The following is a 20091-nucleotide window of genomic DNA, read 5'->3' as shown; positions in this document are numbered from 1 at the left end:
TGTTACAGCTACTGTTTTTCATCCTGTTTCACTGTGTTGTAGAAGGAATACTAGATTAACATTCAGGGGACTGGAGCTCTGATTCAAACTTTGTCAGTAATTTGATTTGTATCCTTTAGTCTCTCTATGTTGCAGTTTTCCCTTTGTGTACAGTACTTGGGATAATGTAACAGTCCATTTGCCATGCTCATGTGACAGAGATTCAAAGATGAACTTACTCCAAAATAATATAACATTTTTATTTCTGTATAGGTAGTAAGTTATAACTTTGTTATTTCTTTTGTACCTTGAACAAATGATGAAACAAGTCCAGTAATTTCTGAATGTGTCCTTTACTTTCTCCCCTCCACTATTCTTTTTTTTTTTTTTAACTTTTCTATAAATACTGTGTGCTTATATCATAGTAAGTCAGGTAATATTTTGTAGATCAGTTTTCAGGACCAGAGTACTAAATTTTATGAGCTGTTATCTCTCACTTTGGGAAAGTTAGTTGAATAGTTTTTTGAAAGCTAGTTATATATATGAAGGGACATTCAGGTTTCATTTATGCCTTACAAATAACAAAGTAGATTATGTATTGCTAAAAATCCTAAAATGTTTATGATTTATAACTCAAAATTATGTACTCTGATTAACCTGTAAACTTTTCTTTGGTTTGTAGTAGATATATAAGAATGAATTATTCTAAGCCTTTTACTTACTATTATTATTTAATCAAACGTTTCTTAACTAGTCTTACAATATGAATTTTCCCATTGACTATAGTAACTATTGCCCATGGGACTACTAGGATAACTATTTTATTTTTTTGCAATAAAAACACAATATGAGCCTTTTGTATTATTTTTAATTTTCCAGTAGTCAAATGAGGAAAAGGTAAAAATAAGGGGGTGAAATTCATATATTTTAATCAAATGTGTCCAAAATATTATTTCAGCATGTAATCACTGTAAGGAATTATTGAGACACATTTTACATTGTTTTTGTATTAAATCTTTGAAATTGCATGTGTTTTTACACTTAAAGCATATCTCAATTTGGATTAGCCACATTCCAAGAACTTTATAGCCACGTGTGGTAGGTAGCCACTCATTGGACAGTTTGTTTCCTTGGTTGTTTTGCAACTCAGCTTTCTCATGAACCCAAGAAAAATTATAATTTCATGATCAGCCAATAGTTTCTCTTACACAGTTGAGGTACCTTGAATTTAAAGCCTTTCCTCTTAACTACTATATTTAATCCCTCTATCAGGGGTCCTCCCTTCTCGCCTTCTCCATCTTCCTCTGGTCCTCACTTCCATCTTTTGCCATTTTATCCTCTTCTGTATTTCCACCTTTTATGCCACATATTCTTCTCTCTTCTCTATCAGACTCCTTCAGCATGTTTTGCTGAGATTCTCAGGAGAGAAAGTACTGTTAACAATATAACTTTCTACCTCCACAAACACGCAAAAGCCTTACCACTAGAAATACAACTTTCTACCATTAGTATACACACTACAGAGAGCAAAAAGTTTTTTCTCCTCTTAGGAAATGTTAGGAATTCCTGATTATAATGGAGTCTGTGTTGTAAGGTTATGTGACTTTTTGGCTTTATATCTGTTCCATGCAATGTAGAGTAAGAATTATGATTATATATATGCTATGCTAACAGTTTGTTTTCATCAGTCTTAGAAGCCAAAGAGCTCAGTACTTACATCAGAAATGAGATGAAAACATACAAGTTCAATTTTGATACAGGTTTGAGCAAGGAATCATAAGTTTTCTTACCAGACCATTTTGTCTTTTCCTGTTCTTGGTACTTATATTTTAGTATGCATTATGGTTCTCACAATGCATTATTTAGCCCCAATTTTTAAATGTACAAATATGCAGTACATTCTTTGATTTTTGCAGAGTAACTCAAAGAGGTCATTGTCAGCAATCAAAAAATGAAATAAAGAAATTTCCTTTCACAACATCAAAAAGAATAACATACTTAGAAATAAATTTAATGAAAGAAGTGTAAAAACTTATACTTTGAGAACTGCAAAACATTATTGAAAGTAGTCAAAGAATACCTAAATAAATAGACACCCTGTATTGATTTATTGTAAAACTAAACTATTGTTAAGATATTTTAAAATTGGGTAGCATGTTCAGTGCAGTTCCAGCTGCATATTTTTTGCAGAAATTCACAAGCTGATCTTCAAATTCTATGAAAATGTAAGAGACCCCAAAGTGCCAAAATGTTTTGAAAAGAAAAATAAAGATTACCCAAACTTTCAGATTTCAAAACTTAACATAAACCTACAATAATCAAGATAATGTGGCACTGACATAAGGATGGAAGTCTAAGTTACTACAGACTCTTCTTGTGTGGGACTCTGAGTTATTCTAAGCTGTTAACACTAGGCTACCCTAGATTTAAGAATTTGGTAAATCTAACTGATATATTCGAGTCTACTAATGTAGTAGGTACTTCTTCTGGGGTCTGCCAAAAGGACTGTATATGTTCTGTTTCTCTGCAGAAAGAACTTGTCTGTGGATTTCAGTTGCCTTGGTGGTTTTGCAGACAGCTTCCTTATGCACTCAACAAAAATTACAAGTTCATAGGTTAGCTGGTCTTTCCTCTTGTTATGGTTTCTTCATCTTAAATGAAGTAAAACTGATGTGGTGCTTAGTATGTAATACTGTTAGCACTTTTAGTCTGTTACTTTGAATACCAAGCAGTGTGCTACTGTATCATCTCATTTAGTCTGCATATTTGTTTATGGAGTTTTGGTACTGTTATTGTTCTCATTTTTAAAGATGTAAAACTGATGCTTAGTGAGAAAAAGAACTAAAAGCAAGGGAATAAGCAAACATTTTTATTGCTATTACCTAAATCACTTTCTAGGGTCTCCCTCCCTAGTGAAACAATTAAATTCATTTTTACTTCTTCAAGGAGACTAGAGGCATCTCTGGCATCGTAAGTCTTCACTTTCCTTATTTGGTAAGAAATAAGGCATAGTAGAGTGATAACTTGAAGGAATCTCATCGAAATTTTGTGTAACAGGATACTTTTAAGGATCTGGTAGCTTTGGGTGGTCAGTATTGCAGTAACAGTGACCATGGTTTTGCAGACACTTTCCTCTTTACCTTCTGCTTCCAGTATGAAATAGTTAATAGCCTTTGGGATGTCACTGTCTGTCTTTGTGTTAAGTGAGATAGTTTGAATTTTAAGTATTTTTCATTGCCATTAATTCTTTCCCTGTCTTATGTGGGTATTCCTTTCAATACTGATTCTAGAGACTTTTGAGTATAATTATTTGTACATATAGTACAACATAGTACATACATATAATATATAACATTGTCTAAACAAATTCTTGCATTAGCTGTCTTTTCACCCTTTTAGTACATGCAATGAAAGGTGAACTAAAACCCTTCTGTAAACTTTGGTTTATTTTTGTTTACAGTACTTCTAGAAAAAAAGGAACAGTGTGAACCTGATCAGTAAGCTGATCAGTTAAGATAAGCATTAATCCATCTTTTCACATGTCTTATATTCAGTTTCTAGATGCACCATTTGGAATTCCATTTGGAATTCATCATACCCCACAATGGATAGTCTGTTTTTCCCTCTCCCCTCCCTTCTCTTCCCCTTCTCCTTCTTTTCCTTCCCCTTCCCCCTCCTCTCCACTTCTTTTCCTGCCTTTCTTTCTCCCTTCTCTCTTTCCCCCTCCTTCCTTTCCCTTCCCTTCCCTCTTCTCTCTTCCCTCCCTCCCTCTTCTTTTCACCCTTCCTTCCTCCCTTGCTTCCTCTCCCTCCTTGCTCCCTGCTTTGTTCCAGGTACAGGGACTCAATCCAGAGTCTTTGCACATGTTAGGCAAGCGCTCTACCATGAACTTGCATAACTAGTCTATGATGAGTTTGTAATTTCTCACACGCTGGTTGATAGGTACAAGTTTAGTTTCAGGAATTTCCTATCTGCTGAAATTTAACACATTTTCAAAAATTGTACATGTGTAATATAAACTTAATAGCAAACACTGTGGTCATTGTTACATTCCTGAGCACCATTAATATAGTCAGTGTCAAAAGTTAAGAAATCTTTGGGAATGTGGAGACAGGGAATGGGATTGTTTATATATGTGAGAATATTTTATGGTTTAATTTATAGTCATTTACGTGCTTCCTCCCTAGTTATCAGTGAATATGAAGGACAAAGAAAACATCCAGGAACCCAGATTTGATTATTACAACCATGAAGTTCCTGATATTGACCTCAGTGAATGTGAGTTCCCACATGTCATTGAAATTTATGACTTCCCCCAAGAATTTCGTACAGAAGACCTTCTACGGGTTTTCTGCAGTTATCAGTAAGTATTTACAAGTAACTACAGATACTAGGAAAGGTGGAATGAAGTCTTCCAAGTAACATCTTTTGAGTAATCACTTTTTGTTTTCACACTTTGTTTTGATATTTCGTATTGTTTACTTATAGCATCAAGTTTATTACGTAGCCCAAGTTCATTAGAAATTTTCAATATCAAACTGCTCTCTGAATTACTTTAAAATGACACATATACTTTTTAGACCTCATTTAACTTTTCAAAGACTGTCATCAGTGATAAAGTCCTGAATCTGTTTGCATGGCACTGTTAGTCCATTTGTATTTATTGTCATTATTGTTATATTTAGATTTATAGCCAAATACATATTTTTGTATTTACCTGCTCTTTTCTCTAGCCTTTTGGATTTATTAGGTATTTTTTCTACTTTTTTTTTAAAGAAATGGTTATCAGCTTTTAGTGTTTACTCTAGAAATTATAAAACTCATTCTTGATTTTCTATGACTAAAGCTAATTTTTTTATTCTTTCTAAACACTATAGGGAGTTTTAGTTCCATTTCCTACCTCTCCTTTTCCCAACTTATAAACCTATGTACTATTGTTGCTGAGTGATTCTTGTTTTCTCTTTTTAAGTTTTATTTGATAATATTTTATATATCTTCACTGTTAAGCTAAGTCCGTTTTCTATACTTCCTTTACCCCCCCTCCTTTGGTGTTACTGCGAATCACGTATACCTTCTTGCATCTTATTCCTACTTTTTGAATTCGCATCTTGTATGGGGTGTATTTTTTGAAATTTAGCTTAGACACAATGTGCTAGAAACAAACTCAGTTTTGCTGTGATGATTTTATTTTAGCTTCACTGTTAAATAACATTTTTGCTTGCTATAAAATTTACATTATGCTAACAGGCTGGCACATGCCTATAATCCCAGCACTCGGGATACTGAGGCAGAAAGATCACTGCAAGTTAAGACCAGCCTAACCTACACAGAGAGTTCAAGACCAGCCTGAACTGTGTAACAAGACCCTGTCTCAAAAAACAGCAGAATTCTACATTGGCAGATATTTGTCTTTCAGAAACTTGAAGATATTCTACTGTTTTCTTGTCTCTTAATGATAAGTCAGCTGACAATCTGACAGTTTGTGACTTCTGATTATAATCTATCTTTTCTCTTTGGATAGAATAGTATATTGGTCAGGGGTTCTCTTAAAGGAACAGAACCAATAGAATACACACACACACACAAAGTGGGATTGAAAATACAGTGAGTATTTAAATTTAAAAATATTTTTATTACAGTAAAAGACATGTTACCATTAATCCACCTCAAAAATATTTCTCCCTGCTTCAAACACACACGTTCTGTTACTGCCTCTTTTGAAGCAGTTCTGTAAGTCTTCTTTTGTGTCTTTACTAGGTGTGATCAGATGTATGCTGTGAATGCTGCTGCCGAGTGCCATCCAGCAGAAAGGCAGGCTCATAAAAACGTGGTGATCCTCACCCACTTATTTACTAGATCTGGCACCATATGACTTCTGGCTCTTTCTCAATGTCAAGTGACTGAAAAGTAAATATTTTCAATTGATTCAAGACATTAGAGCAGTCATTACAACTCAAAATAGTCATGAAAGAAATCTTCCAGAACTGCATCAGAAAGTGGCAGTAAAAACATAATAAGTGTATGAATTATGGGAGTGATTCATGACAATATGTTTCTTTACCATAATACTTTTTTAAAAACTCGAGTATTACCTGTATTTTTTAATCACACACTCTGCATGTTTTCAAGGGGGAATTTATTAGATTGGCCTACAGAATCAGAGACTGGATAGTTCCATGGTAGAGAGATGCTGAATAGCTAGAGAAACTAGTAGCTGGTCAGTTCAAGGAGCTGGAAACCTCACAGTGAGAGAAATCATTAATGCAGCTCCAGCCCAAGACTGAAGGCCTGACAGCTGCCTGTAGAGTCACTGTCGTGAGTCCACGTAGAGAGGCTAAAGAAATGGAGAGTCTGATGTCAACAGGCAATGCTTAAGAAGAATCAAGCTTGCATGTGCTGGCTGGCTTTATCGTTCTTCCCCCTCCTGTTTCATCAAGGATTCTAGCCTGTTGTGTTTTATGGCTCACAGCTGGAGAAGGCTTTCCCCATGTTATCTGACCCACATGCTAATTGTCTCTGAAATTAGGTACAGTGCTTAGGTACACCTAAAAGTATACTTAATTAGTTTCTTAGGTATCTCGTGTTCCAGTCAAGTACACAATCAAGATTAACTGTTAGAAAAGCTCTAGAGAAGTTCTGGTTTTTGGTGTTCTGCATTTTCACTATGGGGAGGTTTTTTTTTTTTTCCTTGATTGAGATTTTCTGGGTTTACAAAATGAGTGGATTTGTGTTTTTCATGAATTTTTGAAAACTTAGATATCATCTTCAAATACTACTCTGTGGTCTATTCTCTTTCACTTTCTCTAAGATGCCACTTTGATGTGTGTTAGTTATGGCAGTTAATATCTGCCATAAGCAATTGTGTAATCTAGGTGAGGTACTCCAATTTATTACAGTTATGGTAGGACCCAGTACTTCAGGGCTTGTTCAGTATAAAATTCATAATAGATCTTTACAGTCAGTGAGATTAAATCCCAAATTAGAGTTACCTTTAATTGTCATAAATAATGACAATCTTTAAAACCAGGGATCATTTCGTTTGTGTGTAAAATTTTCTCAAAAATGATTAATTCTTATGAATTATTACTTCCCTTAGCTTTGTTTCTCCGCAGTCTTATCTGCAAGACCATTTTCTTTCAAATTCAAAAATGTTTTTAAAAGATAAGAATTTTAAAAGATTATGAACTCCCCAAGTCTAAAAGGCTCTTCAGAACCAGTCTAGGTCATTTCCCAAACATTTTGCAAACTGTCTTGTACTATAGACTTTTTTTTTTTTTTTTTTTTTTTTTTTTTGTCTTTTTCCTTTTTATCGGTACCAGGGATCGAACTCACGACTGCCTGCTTGCAAGGCAGGCGCTTATGCCGCTGAGCTAAATCCCCAGCCCCATAGACTTTTGCTATTGAATTTTTTCAGTCTTTAACCTCTGTGATCATTTTATGCTATGGTCAATCTTACGCTTGTTTTCAGGAAAGCCTGCTTTATACCTTTTTTGCTCAAAAGAATTTTTAAAGTATTTACTGTTAAAGAAGGAAGATATTTTAGTAATTGTCTTCTTTTTCATTATAATGTTTTATAAAATAATTTTTAAAAAGGTTATGGTGCAAAAACTTAGAATTACACCTGTCTGTTATAGTGAGTGCCTGTTTTCATTACCATCTTCATTAGCTTTAATAATCTTCCTGATAAACATTGCTTTTAATAATAAAAATGAGCATCATTCATTTATAATATATCCACCAAATGTTAACATCATGTTCTTGGCCTTTTTATGGGTGATCTCATTTCCATTTTTCACAACTATAGAAAGGAGGTACTCTGCCCATTTTTATGGTGAACAGACTTAGGCTTAAGAGAGTTCTTGGTCTTAATGTGGCAGAACTTTAACTCCATACATATCTGACCTTCAAATCTTTCCATAAATTCTGAGCAAGTTTAAGGTCCTACTAAAAAACAAAACAAAACTGTTATTTTACCATCTTGAGTCTTTGTGCTTACTATATAGTTCTCTTCCCAAAAAGGGTATTTTTCTAGTACTTAAATGTTCATTCTTTTGATACTTTCTAATCCTGCCTAGTATTTTTCTTATCATAATTTTTTATCCTTGAATGTTCTGATTTTTTCTGAATACGAATCTTTTCTATTTTCTTTTTTATAGGTAAGAAGGAGTAGATAAGCTTCTATGGTTACAGTTTTTCCCCTATTGACTTTTTTAAGAATTCAGATGACATCTTGGCTGTACAATACCTCTGGGTTTTTTTTGTTGCTGTTGTTTCTCTCAAGGGCAGAGTGATCTTCCCAGACTGCTGCTGCTTCCTGTATTCTTCTTCCCTCCTCTGCTTCCCTTTACATCTCTTTTCATTCCCTGTTCCATAAGAACATATTTTATAAATAGTGCAGTAAACACTTTGTCTCCCAAGGGACTTGTGAGGATTAATTAGTTGATGTCTATAAAATGTCTGGGAACGTAAAATACTCCCAGGTAATTCTTTCGGTAGCATTATTGCTTTTAAAATTCAGTGGTTTCTTCTGTCCTCCAAGCTGTTTTTGTGTCATCCCCATTCCACCTGTGCAATCTGTGAGTGTTTTTCCATCTCTTGAAATGCTATATAAGACTATTTGAAAGATGTGTCATAAAAATAAATTTTAAGAAATAAAAATTGTTTTCTTTCATTGCAGGAAGAAAGGATTTGATATTAAATGGGTGGATGATACACATGCTTTAGGAGTATTCTCCAGTCCGATCACAGGTATTTGTTCAGTGTATTTCAATGTTTTCTTATTGTCCATATTCTCCTACTACATATTTCTCTTCTATTGCAGTCAGTTGGGCATTTTATTCCACTAATCTAGATAATAAATAGATGCAGGTTTTTGAAGCATGGTGCTTTGGTACTGATGTGCTTTCCCTCTCCTGTTTCTGTTAACCCAATGATATTTTGAGAGATAATCAGCTCCTTCCAGTGTTACTTGCACATATACCTGTCAGTCATAACAGTGCATCAACAGATTACCAGTAAGAGATGTAAGAGCAGTTTATGCTTTCATTGTTTGGTCATTATTTTCATGCCTAAGTCTGGTAACCTGAGCAACTGCTTTGTAAGGTAACGATATGCAGTATATTAACTAGTGCTAATTTTCTACTATATTTTTGAAATTCTGTATCATGTCTTTGTTTTTAACATTAAAAACAAAGAAGGCAGTAGAACTAAGACTTACAGTATGTTAGTTTTTCCCCTGAGACTAATGAATTTGAAGTAGCCCGTTAGCCTGTAAGAAATTACAGTACCTACTCTGAATATGTCATTGAGCTTTTGTACATAAGTTATTGGGTTCATGGTAGATGTGATGCATGGCATTCAGAGAAACTAGAGATGTTGGAATGTTGGTTTCTGTCTGACACATCTAGAACATGGCTCTGAAGACTTATTTCCTAAAGGTGAAGCCAGAAAGCATCCACAGACAGTATGCAAATAAATGATGCTGGCTCTGTTTCATAAAATTTTATTTGTAAGCATAGGTGGCTGGCTGGACTTGGTCATAGAACCGCAGTTTACAAAACCCTAATCTGAAATAATCACTGTCATGTTCTTTACATATTTGCTGTATTTTATGTTCTAGTTCTTGTGAAAAAAAAAAAAAATAAGACTTAGGAAATACTTGCTGTTCCTTTATGTAACTCCACTTCATGTCTTCAGTTTCTTTACTTCATTCCTCCTTGCAGCTCGTGATGCTTTGAGTATTAAACACGCCATGGTGAAGATCCGACCCTTGTCACAGGCCACAAGAGCAGCCAAGGCCAAAGCTAGAGCTTATGCTGGTGAGTGTAAAGTCTGGGTTTATTTTGCCTTTTAATGATGATGTTACTGCTTTTTCTAGCAATTGTGCACCATCCAGAGTTGTAAAGACATCGTTTTTATTTGTCGTATGAAGAAAATACAGTTTTAGGGACAAAAAGAAAAGTGACCATGTTGGAAATGAGCCATCAGAACAGCTGGCTAGAGAATAGGAGATACTAACTGCAAGCAGTGTGGCAATCAGTTTTGGATGACACCCTAGTTTACCTGTGTTTTAACTGATAGTCACTGTAAGAAATTGTGTTAATGCAGATAATGAAGCAGAGGGTTGTTTGTGCTTTGCCATGTTAATTTCCTCTGATCCTCATCCATCAGGTTTGTATTAATTACTGCTGATGCAGCCCTTGTTAGTCTATTTTGTATGTTAATTACTGAGTTAAATCACTTGGAGCTGAAGTGCTTTCTCCTTTATCTCTCCTACTCCCTCCCATTCTCCCATTCAGAATTCCTTCAGCCAGTGAAAGAAAGGCCTGAGACTTCAGCAGCCCTAGCCAGAAGGTTAGTTGTCAGTGCCCTTGGGGTTCGAAGCAGGCAGAGCAAAACGGAACGGGAAGCAGAGCTCAAGAAACTACAAGAAGCCAGAGGTGAGTTGATACAATACTAGCCCACTGTGTGTTAAAAAAAGAAAAATTAAGCCCATTCCTTGTTATTTGCATTTTCTAGGAGCCTCTCAAGTATTTAAAAATTGTTTTCAAGCCTACATGTGAGAGAGAGACATTTCAGGATTTGTCTTTGTTCCACACATGGCGGCATTTTAATTTATGTGCCTACTGTTGTTTTCTAAAAGATAGATTTAGCCCTCTCAGCTCATTCTTGGCTTTTTCTACAATTCTTTCTCCAAATGCAGAAAAAATTTTCTATGCAATCATAACAGACGTCTAGAAAGAAAGCATTATTTACTGTGGTTTTACTGGGCTTTGCTTGCCATGTTGTTATTAAATGGTTTAGATGTTAGGTAGAAGACAAATTAAGATAAAACCAGCAACTGATACTAGTGATAATAACTATAAGACAATTTTTTGTCTAAGATAGTCTTAAGAGGCTCAGTTAGAATACATTTGGATTTACCTGTCTTCTGATAATTTTCCAGTATCTGAGAGTTCTCAGAAAATATTTCCTTTCTCCACAAGAAGGGTTTTTCTTCCCTCACTGTTTGGAGTTGAAGTTAAAATATTTCTCTTTATAGACTGTTGACTTGTGTATAGAGACTCCAGGCTGGGCTTGGCCCTTACGTGCTTTTTGTCAACTTTGAGGCTTTAGTTAGTCTCATTGCCTAAGCCTAAGATCTAGGGACTCTGAAGGCAGTTTTTTTCTGAAAATTCCACTTACTGAAAAGGAACTTCATTTTTTCCATTAAATGAATGGAAGTTTCAGACTCCTTGTTTATTGCAAGCCTAACAAGGCCATTAATACTCTCTGTCCACTCTGCTTTGGTGATAGCAGGCAGCTTGTGGACTCTCAGCTGCAGTGGCCAGATAACCAGTGACAGAGTGTGTCATGGCAGGGGTGAGAGTTTCAGGAATGCAACTAATTTTTGTAACCTTAATGATTATGTGGTAGTTGTGACTTTTCCTAATGCTTTGTGCACTCAAAGACCTCTTAGAGACTATGGAAATTGGAGAGGATTACCCTGCTTTTTATAGGTGACAGTAGTAAAACTAAAGAAGAATGGGTAGTGTCCTTTTTTTGGTTACCTCTAAGGAAAATTATTTCTGTGTGATAGCTACAGTTATCTCAAAAGAGGAGTAGAGGTTCGTAATAGTGATATCTAAAAAGGGAGATCTGACTCCTTGAGCAGTGTATCAATCTTCCCTATGGGTTTGACGTCAGTTACAGCTCTGCAACTACTGCAACCATTGTTTTACATAGGTATTATTTGATTATTCTCCTTTAGTTGTCTGTAGACACATCAGCATGCAACTCCACTTCAGATACTTGTTTTAATTGCCTTGCTATACAAAGGACACTTCAGTGATGCAATTAAAAATGAGACTCTTGGCTGAGTACTCTGTTACTTTTCTAAAGAATGCCTTTATTTGAGGTATAGACTCACTGTGATAAGATCATCCCATCTATTGATACTGAAACTATGGATTACAGGGGACCCTTCCTTTATTATACTTCAGAACTCTCCTGTTCTTCAGACTTAAAAACTCAATTTGGGGTACTTGGTGTTTCTCTTCTGGTACCTTTGTGTATCAAGCAGATATTCATATACCTGCCTTCATGGAGCCCAAGCCTTCTCACTTAAAAAAAAATAATAATTTTTTCCAGAGGAAATTGAAAGTACTGTTGAGTAGTAAGTAGAGCATTTATTTTTGTCTCAGATGGGAGCAGTACAGCATAGTAGATGACATAGTATTGATTCATAGTCAGACTGCGTAGGTCCTGTGTCTTCACTATGCCATTTATTAGCTATGTGACTTTGGGGAGTTTACCTACTCTCTGGAGGCCTCTGTTTTCTCATTCATAAAATAGAAATCCAATGAGATAGTCTATAAAAGATAATTTTTTTTTTTTTTTTACTGGTACCAAGGATTGAACTCACAACCATGTGCTTGCAAGGCAGGCGCTTATGTGAGCTAAATCACCAGCCCCATTATAATCATTTTTTAAAACCATAGGAACTGGCACTTCTGTGCCAGTAGACCTATAATAAGTATATAAATGTTGGCTGTTGTTTTTATCAGTAGTAATAGGATCGTTCTGTAATGACTTTAATGTAGATTACAATGTGTAATTTGTTGCCATTACTCTTGAAAAAATCCTGTACTACACTGTTAGCTCCGTCTGGCATTCACTGAGCACCTTCCCTGTGTGAAGCATTGACTTCCTCTGTGTAGAATTAGAAGGAAATTAAGATTTCCTCTCCTTAAGACTTACAATCTAGTAGGGCTGTCTACCTTGAGCAAGGAAGAGAATATGGACTCCTTTTAGATAATTTAAAGCAAATACTTCTCTTCTTCTTTTTCCTTACTCCCTTTGTCTCCCCAACCCCCCAGGACCACACTTACACAAGAACTCTCCCACTGAGCTACATCTCTAGCCTCTCTTCTGATATCAGTTATGAACATTTTAAGATGAAAAAGCATAAGAAGGGTTTTGTTCATGAAAAGGGTTGGTAGAAAACTCCAGGCAGTGAGTGTAATCTGTTCTGCTAGTTTTGTAAATTGGTGGCAAATTGTACTATCTAGTTTAAAGCTAGTCCAAAGGAGTTAGTACCTACACTAAGGTTACCCGCCTGGTAAAAGGAGGGGAGAGATTTGAATATAGACCTCGCCACGTAACACTCATACTTTTTCTATAGTACTGTAGCCCTTCTTGAAGGACTTTTTGGATGATTGGCATTTTTTTCCTAAGAAGAAATTTGTATACTATATTACATATGACAAAAATTATATAAATGTCACTTTTATATTTATAAATTTTTTTGTTACCAGGAATCAAATTCATATGATCTTGTGCTTGCCAGACAGGTGCTGTCCCTCTGAGCTATATCCCTGAGTCTACAGAGAATGAAATATGACAGACTTCTTTTTAGTATCTGTACTAGGCTGGGATTTAGCTCAGCTATACCAAGTTAACAGTTTCATTGTCAGAAGAATCTTCCTTTGGTCTGGCTTAAATCTGCATGGTAGGTTTAAACCAGTTTCCTCTTTTTGTCTTAATAAAGCATCTGGGTACCATTCTGTTAGAGCAACATTTAATTGTAAAAATCAAGAGTAGATGATTTAGGAACGAGGGAATCTGGGCTTTAATAGATATTTTACCATTGTAGCTTGTTGTCTGGGAAAGTCACTTATACTCTCTTTCCCCTGCTTTCTAGCAAAGTGAAAGTACTGCTCACCCTACCTAATTGGGGAGAATTTTTTGACTACAACATACTTCAGCATATGTAAAAATGTTCAGAAAAGTACTTTACAAATCCAGGACACTATTCTTCTGTGTTCTTAGGGTTCTATATTACAATAATGTAAGCCAGTAACCACAGTTTGTATTATGTCCTGCTGTTCCCCATCAGTGGCACATGGTAGATACTACCAATAGTTGTGATACTCACTGTTGATGAATATTGACATGACCATTTGTAACTGACCAGAATTAGTGCCGCAGTAAATCTCTATACCATCCTAGCATAGGCAGTTTCAGTAATTCTATATAACATTTTTAGCCCTACTTTGTTCTACATAAAAAATTCTGTTCTCTGCCACAGCACTCAAGGCATAAAAATACATTCAACACATTTCATTGACTGAATTATATTAGTGACATTGGTTATTTTAACTTCCTTCATAAAGGATTTTATTCTAAACTCTTAAAGTCTTCTGTGTTTCTAAAGTCTAAAATTAATCACTGTATGTATGAAACTCTTCTAATTAATGAGTTTGGCATTTGTAAACTTGAGTTTTAAATACTTTCCTGCTAGACTTTCATACCCATTTGGATTTTCTCTATACCTTTAAAGGAGATTAAGAAATTAATGCCACTCCTGAGAGAGCGGAGAAAAAGAAGTATCCAAATAATTTTTAGCAAATCACATTGGTTACATCAGGAGGAAGACAGCCATAGTACATAGTCCCTGAACACAAGAAAGGTACCTTTTAGTCCAGCACAGTGCATAACAGATCAGAGCTACACTAAAAGTGGAAAATAGAAGTATAGATTTTTTAGGGCCCAAATTTAGGAATCTGTGTAAATTTTAACCATGTTCCACTTATCCAAGCAGTTGATTCTTACCTAAAATTGGATGTAGATGTCATTGTCTCTTAAAATACGCGTACGTTCTAATTTCAAATCCTGCTATAATTTTATTTTGTAATTATTTTCATTTTATTCTTGGGGATAGGTGATTAATGGCTAGTTTTAAAAAGCCATGTTTTGGTTCACAGGCCTAAAAGGCTGAATAAGTAAACAGGTTGAATAATTAAATAGCTAAGAATTTTGGGGCAGGGGAGTTAGCTCAGCAGTGTAAGTGCCTGCTTTGCAAGTACACAGTCGTCAGTTCGAGCCCCAGTACCCCCCCCAAAGATCATTTCTATGTGATAAGTCTATTTTAATAAGACATTTAATCATGATTGCTCACTTTTGAAAAGCTTTTTAGGAATTCCATTATTCTACCTTAAAGGATAGTGCTGTATTGGTTTATAATGTAGGGCTTCAGGTATTTTCTTGATGTCTTTTCTCCTGTGTTGTCTCAAGTTCCCTTCATTTGTAATCATATTTTGAGGGCAGTACTTTTTTCTGGAGATGCAGTACTCACCTATTTTTTCATGTCATTTGTTATTTAATAAACTTATTTCCCTTGCCTAAATTGTAGGTAAAAATGTCAACCTAAAACTAGCCAACCAGGTCACCAGCATTGTTTGTTGTATTGCTGTATAATGCATTCTTTGTGAGATCTGGATTGCATTTTTATAGTATATTGGTGATTATCTAAATATTTGGTAAATTTGAAACCTGGAACCTTGGTAAGATTGAGAGAGTACTAGTATTAATACTCTTTATCAAGTTTGTCACTGCATAAAAGAAAGCAATTACATTAATATGACCAGACTTCTTGTTTTTTTTCCAGACTTCTTCTTCACAAAGCACCTATTCTGTAGGTGACTAAAAGTGGGTTTTTATGATCCTTTTTCTTATATGTAGGAGTAAAATTTTAAAGTCTTTAATTTTCATCACTCCCCTTTTTTCCATGAGGTGAAACTGGCTCTTTTTAAATATTAAATGCTTACCATTCCCTCCTTGAGAAGTGGTAACTGATTGCTCCATGATCTTGATCAATTCATTTAATATAGTTATTTGTCAATATGCTTATTATACTAGGGAATGGAAGTCTTCAAGGCCAATTTATGTGAATGCTTTATTTATTTCTTCTGAGCTCTTCTCCCTTAGTTCTTTGACCACTATTAGGCTTTCTCTTTACTTAGTTTACTTTTCTTAATTAGTGGAGGGAAGTTTAATAAGCGCTTTTTCTTTTTATGAAATTGGTTAGCTGTTGTCTGCTCTTTTTTCATTAAAAAGGGGGGCATTTCTTTTAGGTCAATAAATCTTTTCACATGCTTTTCCTTTTCTTTGTAGATAGTTTTCAGATTATTTTTTCAGATGTCAGGATAGTAGAAAATATGCTGGTTAAGAATAAGGACCTGAGTTCTAGCTTCTGATCTTTCATTGATTATGTAACATTAGGCAAAGTTACTTAAGCTTTACAGTGTTGTTTTCCTCATAAGAATGAAATTACTTTTTAAGTCTGATCCTAACCTATAAGTCCCTCAGTATTCATGTTGTTTTTGTAAATTTATACCTCACGTTTTCACTGTCTCTTTGTGCTTCTCAGTTTCTCTGTCTACTGGTACTAATGTTGTCATATTGTTTACCACCAAAATGTCTTCTAACATATATTTGGTAATACCAATTTTTTTTATTAAAAATACTAGCATAGGGCATATTTTAGATTTCTGAACTTTTCAAATTTTAGAAAGGTAATACAATATCCATGACACATTCTTCAAAATAATAAAATCAAACACATTTAATGTTTCTGCAGCAAAGTACATTACTATTTATGTTAAATGGAATTTTTAAAGACTGTGAAGACTGTAATCAATCTTGGGCTATTTCAGGTTAGATTTGCCACTATCAGTGAGTTTCGGCCCAAACTTAAAATGATTCGTTTTCAGAATTGTTTTAATTTTGGAATTGTGGATCATTACATTTATTGTTCCTAGATATCTTTTCTTATAACTGCTCACATTACATTTCTGGTTTATTTCCTACCATACTGAAAAGGTTGAGTTTCAACTCACTTGTCTCATTTATTAACTTTTCTTTTAAATCTAGAACCAATTTTGTGTTGATTTTATCCAAGGCTGCCCTTGCCTTTAGATCTCCTAACTTCTCCATGTTTGTAAGAATCAAAACCATACTATACTGCATTTGTAGGAGATGCTTAAAGTTTTTAGACAAGTCAGTTATCCTTGCACTGTCTCTTGAGGAACCTCAGCTTAAGCAAGGCTGCCTTATAGCTGAGTCCTAGCGCACTATGTTAACCATCCTTTAGTTTGCGATTTGCTGACCTTCATCTTTTGTGTCTTGTAACTTTGCTGCTATATTCAGAAAATACCACAAGATGGTGCCCAAATAGCAGAGAATTTCTCTTCTCACATTTTCAAGTGCCACTCGGCTTCCTGTCAAAATCCTTTGCCCTTGGAGTCAAATAGAGCTCAGAATATTCTAAGAGTCTGCTCATTTTAAAAGATGTGTCAAATAGCAAGTTTGCTTTAAACTCATCTTGATTTCTGTGTTTCATCAGGTTCATGATTTATAGTCTTTCACTGATACTATCAATTTGGAACAGTAGCCCTTATAAAGAAACATTTAGGTTTACCGTCTGCATTTTAAGGTTTTGAGAAAAGTGGTCATAAAACCAGAGCTGGTATTATGGCATCTGACAAAGTGTTTGGGCTGCAAACCATATGTTAGTTTTTTGATTTGATTTGGTTTGAAGGTGATGACTTGCTGTGTTACTTAGGCTGGCCTTAAACTCCTGAGCTCACATGATCAGTGCTGTCTCAGCTTCCCAAGTAGCTAGGACTGTGGGCACGTGCCACCACTTCCAGTTTGTATTTTATCAGCTCTTTTTGTATGAAAAATTCAAGCTGGAATACCCAGATTTGTACTTTTTTTTTTTTTTTGGTTAATCAATTTTTCCTCCCTATGTATGTTATTTTTCTATATTGGAATTGTATATTCCAGGATATTTCTGGCTTCTGAAAGTGCTCTGCAAAATACTGAGATTTTGTTTACTTCTGAAATAGTTTTCTAATAAAGTTATAGTAGAAGATGAGAGTAAGGCTTTGTGGCTATTTCTATTTGAGTAACAAAGTAGAAGAATATTGAAATGTCAAAATATTTTATAAAATATCTATATTAAAACATTGAACACAGCTGAAAAATGGAGTTAAGATATAGCTCTATCAGGAAAACTAGAATCTGGATCCTGCTAGGTTTGACTTATTCCATATACTTTAATTTTGTGAGCTCCAAATCTTTTTTCCCCCCTATTACATGAAAGATAATGGGAGCTGATATATATCTCAGTGGTAGAGTACATCCCTCATATGTGTGAAGTCCTGGATTTGATCCCCAAAACTACACACGTGCATGTATGTGTGTAGTGTACCTGATAGTACTATCATTTTCATTTACAAGGCACTTGGAAAATTAAAAGTTAACAACTGATGGAATCAAGTAAAAGGTGATCAGGAATTCCACCTGTCTTGTGATTAAAGTTGCTTTGTAGTTTGGATTAAGAGAGACCCACTGGTTATGAAGTATGCATCCACATTTAAGTGGTTTTTTTTGTTTTGTTTTGTTTTTTTCCACCAGAGAGAAAACGTTTGGAAGCCAAGCAACGTGAGGATATCTGGGAAGGCAGAGAACAATCTGTAGTTTGAACATTGTTCAATGAAAAGGGAAACTCCATGAATAAGAAAAATATTTCTGTAGCCTCAGATAAGAGGATCCTTCCAGAGCTGTGTACACAAGGATATGCACGTTAAAGCAAGAGAAAAAGCTATCAAGACAAAGATTGACTGGGTAGAAAGAAAATAGACATTTGTCTTCACTCCTAAATGCAGCTCTTTGTTACTACCCTACTGTGGTAGATACAAAAGGAAACAGTCAGCTGAGAAAAACAGTGGAAGATGCAGTTTCCAAGAGTCCCATGGACAGAGCAAGTCATGTTAGCATGGATCGTACTTTCCAAAATGTCTAAAGCAAATGCAAAGCAGAGCAGAAGATTCGAGCCTGCACTGATGGGAGATTTAGGCCCTGCAAAGGCAGAGCATTCCTTATTACCTGACAAAGCTGGAAACAGCAGTATTGGAGACAGGAATGATGGACATTTAGGGAGCAGATAAGACAGACAGATGAGAGCTGTACCTGGCCCCCACATGATCTATACTGCTGGTCCCAGAAGTCCAGAGTTAGTGAACCGCCACAGATGCAAGGATCTGGATCTGGAGCTGGTACTCTCCATGCCTAGAGCTACGCCAGCTGTACAGTGACCAGGCACCTGCCAGCTGCACTCCAGCCAGTCCTGAGGAGTTGTGTGCCATTTCTACTTTAAAGAGCAACATGTTGTAAGAGGGAAACAGTAAAGGCCATTTTAATGACATATATCACTATGGTTTTTATCAGTTTTTTTTCTTTCCCAAAGAGAAATGAGAGCAGCTCTGTTCTTATGCCTTTGAGGTTATACATAGGTTAAATGAATCTGTTGCTTTTATCGAACCCCAGTGAATAATATCTCTCTTCACCAGAATATATTTAACAAATGATCATGCTGGAATTCTCAGTATTTTTGGAAAGCATTATTCCCCAAAGAAATGCTGGTACTGACATGGCGAAACATGACAGTAGCCTTCTTATCCTTTGCCCAACTGTCTCTGCTGCTTTTCCAGTCATAGCGCCCTCTCACTGTTCGTTAGTATTGTTTTTCTCATTCTTGGTTTATTTTTCCAGCGTCCCATGTTCTTACCAAGTTTAGGAAATTGTGTCATTGTTGTGATCCTTTTCTACTACTACTACTTAGTCTTTGACTTGGGTTACTTGTCTTCATGGTGTGCTTGACCAGTATGGCTGTATTTGAAAGGAGATGCAAGGGATTATGGTGGCATAACTTCATACTGAATGGTTTACCTGTGAAATTTGCTGCTGTTGTGTGCGTTGCTGGGGATAAACCTAGGGCCCTGCACATGCGAGGTAAGCACTCTACTGCTGAGCTACTTCTCAAGCCCATCTTTTGACTCTTCAAGACTAAGAGTAGCTTTGGGAAATAAAATGATGACTTCCTGTTGATTGCCTATGAAGGTACATCCCCTGTATGACCGCTTTTCAGCTTCTAAAAGCGTTGTTAATGGTAAAGCTTACCCTGTGTTTATTACCCAGTTTTCTTATAACCCTCATAATTTCAAGGACTTATTTGTGTTCTCGTTCTAATGCAGTGTACTAGAAGCCTATCTCCTTTTTTTGTTTTGTTTTAGCTGACAGCCCGCCATCTTTAAGTCTCAGGTGTATCTTTTTAATTAACTACAGAGAAAGGGATTTTTAAAGAAACATCATTTTAAAATTATGGAGTGTCACTTTTATCATTAGTTGAATATGTTTTTTGGTTATGTTATTACAGTAGTTGGAGTTGATGTATACTGGCAGAGATAAGAGGTCCTGCTTTGGCCCAGCAGACTGCCTTGAGTTTAT

General features: G+C 35.5%; 1 protein-coding gene across 7 annotated transcripts in view; it reads left to right on the top strand.

Annotated features, from left to right (window-relative positions):
• R3hcc1l (R3H domain and coiled-coil containing 1 like) overlaps positions 1–19013 on the top strand; it is an 86928-nt gene extending 67915 nt beyond the window's left edge. For 3 of the 7 annotated variants that reach the window (XM_013143432.3, XM_003479780.5, XM_013143433.3), the window contains 5 exons: positions 4167–4342; positions 8657–8727; positions 9702–9797; positions 10278–10418; positions 18220–19013. In XM_013143432.3, coding sequence (XP_012998886.1) covers positions 4167–4342; positions 8657–8727; positions 9702–9797; positions 10278–10418; positions 18220–18287 — 552 coding nt within the window. In that variant the 3' untranslated portion in view covers positions 18288–19013. Of the gene's footprint in view, positions 1–4166; positions 4347–5736; positions 5888–8656; positions 8728–9701; positions 9798–10277; positions 10419–18219 lie in introns of those variants that run through there. The other 4 variants (XR_010046304.1, XR_010046305.1, XM_063245090.1 and 1 more) reach the window with 4 other exon arrangements.
• The last annotated feature ends 1078 nt before the right edge of the window (positions 19014–20091 follow it).

Source organism: Cavia porcellus, unplaced genomic scaffold (assembly GCF_034190915.1).
Source record: "Cavia porcellus strain 051 isolate PalLab524CR breed Dunkin Hartley unplaced genomic scaffold, mCavPor4.1 scaffold_2, whole genome shotgun sequence".
NCBI lineage: Eukaryota > Metazoa > Chordata > Mammalia > Rodentia > Caviidae > Cavia > Cavia porcellus.
Note: the sequence above shows the minus strand (reverse complement) of the source record. Positions and strands in the feature narration are given on the sequence as shown.